General features: G+C 42.6%; 1 protein-coding gene across 2 annotated transcripts in view; it reads right to left on the bottom strand.

Moving 5' to 3' along the window:
• Positions 1-1,517: 1,517 nt before the first annotated feature.
• Msl3 (MSL complex subunit 3) overlaps positions 1,518-10,000 on the bottom strand; it is a 17,076-nt gene continuing 8,593 nt past the window's right edge. For both annotated transcript variants that reach the window (XM_050121035.1, XM_050121036.1), the window contains 5 exons: positions 9,087-9,349; positions 7,459-7,568; positions 4,744-4,843; positions 3,991-4,075; positions 1,518-1,746 (listed from right to left, as the gene is read on the bottom strand). In XM_050121035.1, coding sequence (XP_049976992.1) covers positions 1,647-1,746; positions 3,991-4,075; positions 4,744-4,843; positions 7,459-7,568; positions 9,087-9,349 — 658 coding nt within the window. In that variant the 3' untranslated portion in view covers positions 1,518-1,646. The remainder of the gene's footprint in view (positions 1,747-3,990; positions 4,076-4,743; positions 4,844-7,458; positions 7,569-9,086; positions 9,350-10,000) is intronic.

Here is a 10,000-nt window from a genome sequence, read left to right on the forward strand (position 1 = left end):
TACTTTGGCTCACAGCTTGATGGTCCAGTCCATTATGGCAGAGAAGCCGCGGCAGCAGGAACATGAAGCCACTGGCAATACATATGCATTACACATGCAGTCAGGAAGAAGAAAGAAATGAACGCTGGGATCTCACTTACTTTCTCCTTTTTACTGCATCACAGACCCTAGTCCATTGCATGGTGCTGATCGTGAGCAAGATGGGTCTTTTCCTCTTTAGTACAAACTTTGCTGAATCGGTACCATAGACACACCAAAAGTATGCTTCCACAGTGATTCTAAATCCATCACATTGACAATTAAGATTAACAATCTTACCTACCAGGACTTTGAAGGCTGTTCCAATCAGTCCCCACAAACCTGAATCTGCACTAGCAACTAAATGCAGAAAGGAAGAGATCTACACTCGGGCCACCTGGAAGGTAGTGAATCTTAGTAGTCAGTGAGGCACAAGGCACTTTAAAGAAACCATTTGTAGTTAAAAGTCCTTGAAGCTCCTATTTTTCATGACCGATGACCTTTGGAAAATAAAGTCAACTGAACTAAGCCATAAGAGAAGGCAAGTGCTATGTTTAATGCTTTCATGACATCGGTATCCTTTCCAGTCACTGAAAGTGCTCTAAACCAGAGAGGGGAAAGGCATGCACAGTAAAATGAAGATGAAAAGGATGACTGCAGAGCACGGCAGCTGGTAAACTTGGGAGAAGGATAAACGTGTGTTGGGCCCACTAGGGCCCACAGAACAGCCACACGGCATAGAGTCACAGTGACTTCTTATAACCACCAAAAGTCACGATGCAAAGAGAGGCCAAAGCAAAAAAGCGAGGGGCAAAAGGGTACAAAGAGAAAACAAGGGAAACAGTTGTGAGTGAGGGTTACCCCCACTGCTGCCCTGCAATAAAAAGAACAGGGAAGGCCAGGGCAAAGTTTCTCTTGCTTCTTTCAAACAAAACTGGCAAAGCTTTATTTAGATCACCCAAAGTAACATTTTATAGAAAAGGAACTATAACATTACACGGCAGAGTATGGCTGTAAAATCTCAAACAAGACAGGCAACGCTTTACTTAGAGCAACAAAAATAATGTCTCTGAGAAAGGGAACTGCTAAAAGCAATGCATAGTTGCAAGTTCTCCTTTGCCATCAATATCAATTCCCTCTAAAATACTTTCAGAGTACTTTGTGGCTTCCAAGCACAAACTAAGATCTGTTGAACAGAAAACAGTTTTCAAAACCATTTTGTTTAACATTAACAAATAATCAAACAACGTGCTTCTTGCTAACAACCAACCGCAATGGCTACCAGAACAATGTTTAACCTAAGTATCTGTTCATGAACGTTTCCCTAAGAATACAGCTCTGGCTGTTTTTATCCTGCGCGCACATACAGTTTGTGCAGCAGTGTTACTTTGGAACACGTTCAGACACCCAGGAAGTAATCATGACACCCCCCAAAAAAAATCAAATCATTAATTAATTAATTAAACCAATTCCTCCTATAGGCATGTTCCACCATGAGCAACTCAGAAGAACAGAGCCTGCTCTGTCAGAGAACCCCCAGGGGAAGTCCACCATTTCATTCACGCTTCACCTGGAACCTAAAATATAAAGCCACATCGTACAGCTATTTTTCCCAAACCATGGAAACTTTAGTAAATTGCCCTGGGGTTCTTGGTGCTGTAGTGTGCCTCACAGGCAGCAACATATGCTGACTCCGGGAAGAAGTCATCATGGTATTCTGCTAAAAACCTAGAGAAAGAAAGAAGGCACTAATGAGCATCGTACTAAGAACTGAACACTCTGCAGCTCAGTATTCGCTTATAACCAGCTTTCGCATTTCAACTCCCGTGTGTACTAGGAAGGGAGGCTGTTTCTAGTCTGGATTCTATTTGATTACTTCCACAGCACTCACTGAACTGGTTTCTGTCAATCACTCTGCATCCAAATCTCTTCATCAGCAGTGTTACGGAAACAGAACCTGAACTTGATTAGTCTGATTACATACATGCATCTGTGAAAAATACCCTCAATAAATACTTGCCTGTTTTTCAAACTCTAAAAACAATACATGACAAATCCAATAAATGTCCCTTAAGAAATTCACAGGGCTTATACACACTAAGTTGGTGGTAGGGCCTTGGTCCTGTCTCAACAAGGTGCTGGGACAGATTTGGTTGACTTCCCAGGGGAGGCTTTACCCTCTCTGAGGAGCAAATGTGGGTGGGTAGGGGGAAGGTGGGGGAGTGGGAGAAAAGGAGGGAGGGGGAACTGGGATTAATATGTAAAAGAATAATTAAAATTGAAATAATTAACCTGGCATTAATAAAGAAAAACAAGGGGAAAAAAGTTACATCCAAACTGAACAAAAAAGCCAATACCAGCACTTTACATACGAATTTGCCATCCCAAGAGGTTAGTTATAAGTCTGGATGAGAGCCCAACAACATGTCAAAAGACTGGGATGCCTGTAGATGGCCGTTAAAGTGTGGCAAGTCACTCAAGAATCTGCAATCCACTGATGATGGGCCCTCAAGTGAGAGTCAGGCATGGCGGCTCAAGTCTGTATTCCAAGCATTTAGAACTAAGTTGTGACACTCCATCTCCAAAAACAAAACAGCACCAAAGTAAAGCAAACACACCCACGAGATAAGAAACAAAACAAATATTCCAAGTGAACCCGGCAGCAGTGCCGGAAGCACACACTCTGCTATCTCGCACCTGTCCGAATTCCTATTCCTAAACTGTCACGTCTCTCTAAATAAGAAAGCACTGTCAAAAGTCATTTACTAGCTAAGTGCTTTTCTCTGTTTGCACCTTCTTGAAGGTCACTGTTTAGTTCATTGATTTGAACTGTTGCCACTGTCTACTTCTTTAAAGAACAGTTTTATTTACTCTTTGACAACTTCATGCAACAGACCTTGATCATATCGAACCCCAATCTTCCCTCTCATACCTTGGGTACATTTGAAAAGCCTTTTCCTACGTTTATTTATAAAATCTTCTATGTTGTTCACTAAAGTCCTAACTTCTGCTTTATATGAGGAATACTGCAAAATCTGCACGCTTCCCTATACTAAACTGCAGTTTTAGCACTATTTGCTTTCGGTGCCCAAAGTTTTATGGTAAACAGGACTGTGGGTTACTCTGAAAAGACATTTTGGAGGGAAGAGAGTCTTTTTAAAACTTGTTTTCACTAAAAGGTTGGAAAGTCTAATTATGTTCAAGGACGTGCTAGTCACAATCCCTACAGGAAAATCCCTTTTCAGACTTTAATTTCTCTGGGCAGAGTACTCTCTACTCTTGAATATCCTAGACCAGGCAGAATGCAGCCCATTAGACAGAAAATGGCTACCTTTAAGTTCTAGTAGCTAAGCTGAGCTGGGTGAGGCAAGGTGAAGGCCAGCTTTGAAGGCCAAGGTAAAGAGGCAGCTAACAGACATCTAGATGGAAGAGAGGGACAGTGCGAGAAAAATGGGCATAAGATCCACAGATGAAACATTCCGTTCGATAAGAAAATGACTGGCTATATCAGGTGAAGAAAGCCACACCTTTCAGAATTCAGAAACGTCAGTATATACTGAGTCATATTTAAGTTAGGAACACACAATTAACTTAGGTACACACAACAAAAAAAAAAAAGGCCACTATTTATGGTACTCCTGAAGAGAAAACGTAAAATTAATGTCAATCTTAAGTACTTCTACATAGGAAAAGTCATTTTCTGCTTACAAGGTTAGCCTCCTGGATTCCTCTAGTGACATGATACATACCTCAGTATCCTTGCCTCAGAAACTGGAGAAATGAAGACTAAAAGAAACACAAAACCAAGCAGCAAACAAACAAAGATCCTGCCCTACTTACCCTATCAGTCAGAACACACCCCTCCCCACAAAATGGAAAATACCACAAAGCTACTTTCCCTGCGTGCTAAAGTTAAGCCTAGAAAACTCACGTTTGCTGGCAGAGGTAGGTGTGACAAGGTAATAAAAATACCTCAGAAAGAGATCAAAGTGCTTCAGTAGCGCCTTCAGATTCTTCTCCGAGAAGGACATCTTCGCAAGGATTTCTGGAAGTTTGACTGGATTAAAAACAAAAGCATTTGTAATCAGCAGAAGGTTAGGATGGAAAGGACTCACTGTGGCTCATCATGTGAGTACTCTTTCCCCTTCGGGGACTGAATTCCCACCTGGAGAGTCAAACAGTGAGTTATTGAACAAGCACAGTAAGTACAACTTTTATGAAATTTAAGGTACATCCAATGTCTTTTCTTTGAAGCAGAAACCGGGTATCCACATTAGTTCAATGCTTACAAGATGTCTACAATCTAGTGACCCTGGTTAAAAAAAAAAAAGAGTCAAGAAATATGAAGCTGCTAGAGCTGAGGGTATCATGAGGCCCCACTTCAGTCTGACCATCTATAAATCTATAAGAGAATGGTTGCTAAGAGGGAGAGACATTTTCTCCAGTGGTGAAGCCACTGGTAAACTGCTCTTGTTTTCCTCCTCACCCATGCACTTAGAAAGAACTATAATGAAACTCAGTGAGGGGGGCACACACACATATACACACGCCATGGAAATAGAAGGACAAGTAGTAGGGACTAGAGAGATAATGGGGGAAGTGACTATGATCAGCATCATTCTATAAACATATGAAAGGATCAGTGAAAGTCACTATCGTAGGTATTTAATAGATGCTAATAGAAATGAAAACTAGAACGAAGACAGAAAGAACAGGGGTTCTTACCAAATAATCGCAGCAAATGCTGTGCTCCGTAAATGTATGAAGGGGGAGGTGGATGGTCTCCTAGCGGGTAATTGTCAGGCACAAGTTTCCAAGATAGGACCTACGAAAAACACGATGTGAATGCTTCCTTTATTCCAAATGGAGACACTTCTAGATACCTACTGGTAGGATACCAAATGGAGACATCTTCTGATAGTAAATCATATGGAGAGAATAAAACCATACTGCTACCCAATGAACACAAGAATATAAAAATAAATGTGAGGGCCAGAATGACTCAAAATTAGACTAAGAAGATACTGGATTTTAAACTTTTCTACATCTACTATTTTCTGGAGAGACATTCCATAATGATGGAGAAGCCATACTGGCAGGATCAGGAGCCTAGCTGCTCACACTGCATTAAGTTAGGAAGCTGAGAGTGGGCCAGCAATTGGCCAGTCTATAAAGACTAAGGTCTCAGCCCTGTGAGCCATTCCTCCAGCAAGCTTGACTTCCTAGAGGCTCCACAGTCTCTCTGGACAGCATCACCAGCTGGGGAGCCAGAGTTCAAACACTTGAGCCTCTGGGGGACATTTCCCATGCATACCACCACAGTCACTTAGCCCCTTTTCCTTTATCAGGAAACACTAGCAAAAGTATCGGGAGTCCCTGGTTCCTTGCTATTTGCATCATTATGGAAACTAATTTGAATCATCTCAGAGTTCCAACTTGGTCATTGGTTTCCTGATTTTCAGAACTATGAATGGACATGGGGCTTTGCTTAAAGTGAGAGCTGTCTTTCGCAACTCTGATGGATTTTCGCAGTACCTTCCTCAATCAGCAAACCAGCTTTTATTAAAGTGTGCGTCTAATCTATTAACATGGAAGAACCAATGGTGCAGGAAATCCTCTATGAGAAAAAGCTGAAGGGTGCCCACCCCCCAAGACATCAGAGATGCTGGCACAGTCGACCTGAAATAAACCAGACATTCACAGTCCTGTGGGACTCCAGGATGACGGCCCCAGCTTCATTTCAGCTCCTTGGAGCCTTCATGTAAATTCCCTATCTCATCCTTGGCAGCCAGTACAAGCATCTTCACACCAATCAGAAATCTAACCCAGCTCCCACAGGGGAAGCTTAGAACTGCTTTGGCATTGAGTGTGGACCAGAGGGCGCAGATAGGCATCTGCAATTAGTACAAGTTCTCAATAGGAAACCCCTGTGCATCTTAACGAGCAATGTTTTCATCCAGACCCTTCCCAATCAGCAGCTAGTAATAGAAGAAAGAAAGGGTTATAATGGATTTGGATAAATAGTCTTGGTTAAAACCCACTGTGGAAGAAGTCCTAGAGGTCCTTAAAGTCACGATGGATTCTTTGGTCCCTAGAGCCTGCTGAATGCCACTGTTTACCACAAAGCGGCCTGTTCTACCATCAACCACTAGATGGCAGCACGCACCTATGTGGAAGTGGCCTTTGCTTTTTTTTTTTTTTTTTTTTTTAAAGGAACTAGAGTAGCTGTGGGAGAGAGAGGGAGATGAAAGAAGGGACTGAGAAGAGTGGAGGAAGGGGGACTGTGGGGTCAAGATTTAGTGTATGTGAGAAGAGTCCAATTTAAAGAAAAAGAAATGTAAATACCATTTCCCTTAAAACATAGCCTGTAGTGGCAAGGCTTCAAGTTAATGGGCTTAAAGTCCGGCCCAAGGGCGACATTCAGCATGCTCTCAAAGGGATGGCTATTAAGGTTACTGTCCGTGGATGAGAATCAATGTCAAAAGTGAGTCAGAAACTACAGCTTGCTGCTCACATCTCATCCAACTGTCCGTGTGGATTTCTATATTGCCCCAAACTACGTTTACGCTTTTTGTTGAGGGCTGAACTGCTCAACCAGGAGCCTCTTCCTGAGGTCTGATGTAAGTATGGAGAAGGAACAGTTCAGATTCTAACAACCCAACTCTGCCCACCACGGGGATTATGGTTGTCAGTCTCAAGGTCGCCGTGTACTTGGTCTGGAATGCTCTTAAGAGAGCCTGTACTCCCTTTGTGCAACACTGTTTGCTTAGCTTCCCACTAAGTCCACTGGGTGAGTTTCGGCTGACTTTGTCCCATTGTATTTCTTAAGGCGCTTGTGTGGTAAAACACACAGCCTGTGAAAGAGCTCCCAGTTGCAATCCTTATCTTCTCTTTGTCTATCCTCTTTATCTTCTGGATCTCCTGGTCCTCTCTCGTAGGACTCGTAGCACCTAAGAACAACCTTTAAATGATTTAAAGCTAAAAGGCTATTTTTAGCTCTTGCATATCATATGCTGTTCACATTTCAGTGTCCGCGACAATGGTTTATTGATGCACGGTACATCTACCTCATTTACATATTGGTTGCGGCTACTATGCAGTTAATTAGTCTTCATAGGCATCACGTGACATACAGAACCTAAAATACATACTCTCAGACTCTTCAGAATAAAAGTATAAACGACTGATGTGTTATACAGAACACAGACACACAAGTCTTTCAACAGCTAAACAATCTTTGTAGGAAAAAGTCATTCGACTTGTAAAGCCGGAGTCCTGGCGGTTTTCTCAGATTTGAAACCAGAAACAGACTAATAAGCAGAATCCTCTGTATCCTTTTGGTGCTATTTCTTGTAAAGCAACATAATACTACAAGACTTAGGATTGTAAGCAACAACAATGGGTAAGAGAACTCTTGGAGCTGAACATCAAACACTCTACCTCATTTATTTCATTGGTTCTTCTCCCTTCGAAGCCAGCAAATGCAGCACTCCCTTCCTTACTTGGAGTCAGAGGAACGGGGGAAGATGATCTGCTATGCACAGGCGTCTCTGCCAAAAGAGAAAGTCACAATTATTTACCCATAAAATTACAGAGTGACCGAACTAGAGGCACTCCTCAGGACCCCGAAAACCACTAGACTACCAATGTAAATCAGTTCTCAACAGCTACAAACCTTCACCAATATGGCCTTCATCTTTATAACAGATAGCACCTGGAATATCATTTTTAACATGGTACAAGATAAGTCAACCTTGCAAAGGTTAAGCTAAGCTGAAATGGGCCCATCATAGAGCCACATATGTAGAATAGGCAAATCTGGGGATAGAAAGGAGATGTATAGTTCTACGAAGGCATGGGTGGGGTGACTGTAAATGGGAATGGGTTTTTTCGGGGGAGAACTTCCCATGTTTTGGAACCAATTGAGAGAGGGCTGGACAACTGTTAATACATTAAAAGCCACTGGATTGGACACGTTAAATGGGAAAACTGGAGTGTGGATTATAGCTCAACAAATTTAAAAAGTAGAGCCATTAAATTAGTCACTTTAAAATGATTAACTTGGATGGGGGAGATGGCTCCAAGGCTAACAGCACTGGAGTCTCTCCATTTGCCAGCAGCCACATGGCAATGGCAGCTCACAATTCTCTCTAACTCTGTTCCAGGGATTCTGACACATCATTGGTGCCTGAGGACACCAGGCACCCCCACGGTATGCAGCATAGATGCAGGCAAAACACCTATCCTCATAAAATAAAAATAAATCTTGAAAAATGTATATAGCTTTATATGTGCTTTTGCCTAAATCAATAATGCCAAAACAACAACAACAACAAAAAAAAACAACACTGGAGTAGGCTGGGAGGCAGGGAGATATAACTTCCTGTTTTAGAATTTCTTTTAAAAAAGCATTTTATTTCCCAAGAAAACCATCCCAGTTTTCACTCCATTAACTTATTAATCATGTACATACAGTTTACATTATTAAATTTACATAAAATGTCTGAAATAAACAAATCTAAAGTGCTACCTAGATTGGTGCTTTCCAGGGGAGGTAAGGAAGGACATGTGAATGGCTGCAGATGTTCTGTGAGGAAAGCATCTGAGCTGATTTTAGCGATGGCTGCACCATTCTAATTATACCAAAAAAAAAAAAAAACCACCTGGAATGGTGAATTTTCCAGCATATGAAGTATATATCCAAAACTCTGCTAAACCCAGATTTGGATACTTTACTCAAGTTTTGGAAACAGGAAGAGAAATGTAACAATCTACTAGCACCTTTTCCCTGAGTATTTCAATATCTCCACCAGCTCACAAGTAGCAGAGAGGAAGTGTGGAAAGCAGCCGTAAACAGGGAGTCCAGACCTGCTCCTCAATCCTCAGAGCTACCCAAGCCAGTTGCTTTTCCATCTTCCTATGGATGTTTTCCTCTTCTTCAAATGAAGTAGCCTTCTAGCATTTGGCTGAGGTCCCAGGAATAGCATACCCTTTACATACACTTAGGAAGGTTCAAGGCAAAGGAAACAGTGGCTTTCCCCAGCCTGGGGATCTTATAGCAAACTCACTCTTTTCCAAGTGCAGAAACAGTTTTGGCATGTTGGTAGATGTGTCCTGCTGCCGACGCTTCGGCTGAGGTGAGGAGCTACTCTCCGACAACCTGTCACAGTTGGTGCTATGGCGCGTGGACCGCCTTAGAGACTGCAGGGCCTCTGGATCGGCTTTGCGCCTCTTGGGAGTGACTGGTTCACCGCTAGTTGGTTGGCTCTCGGTGGACTGTGGTGTGGATGGGTTCAACAAAGGCGGGCTAGGAGACAGCTCCTCCTGGCTCCTGGGCAAGAAGGACAGAGTCACTGGCAGTCTCGAAAGTCTTCTGTAAGACCTTTGAAAGGCAGGTTCACAAACCAGCCTGGGAGGGGCATATACCCCCAAGTATACTCAAACATCCATTTTCTTAAACAGTCCCTGAATAGATGAAGTCACTATAACTCTGCAAGGCAAGCTGTTATTAGAAACGAAAACACCATGTCTATATGTTTTAGAACAAGCACTTTTGTGGGTGGGGGTTGGCCCTAGCCCAGAAAATAGTTACCAGTGTCTGGTGATATTATAGGGTTGTCACAACTGTGGGAAGATATACTGTTGTCTAGTGGCTAGAGACCGGAGATACTGCTAAGTGTCCAACATCACACAAGATTGGCCCTAGGACAGAGAAATTCTGGTCTAGGGAATAAGACTATCATGAAATGTCTTCAAAATGTATAACTTGCCAGGATGTGAAAACGGCATAAGCATATTAAAGTCGACACCAGACTCTGGGAATCATCAGGTGTGAAGCAGGTCACTCATGACTTCAACATAGGTCCTCAGTATATTTTGCTGGCCTCTTGCCTGAGGTGAAAGTGACCTGGGGAAAAGAGGAGGGAGGGAGGGAGAGGGAGGGAGAGGAAGAGGGAGAGGGAGGGAGAGGAAGAGGGAGAGG

The sequence above is a fragment of the Alexandromys fortis genome, unplaced genomic scaffold (assembly GCF_014885135.2).
Source record: "Alexandromys fortis isolate MF-2015 unplaced genomic scaffold, M_Fortis_MF-2015_v1.1 scaffold_192, whole genome shotgun sequence".
Classification (NCBI taxonomy): domain Eukaryota; kingdom Metazoa; phylum Chordata; class Mammalia; order Rodentia; family Cricetidae; genus Alexandromys; species Alexandromys fortis.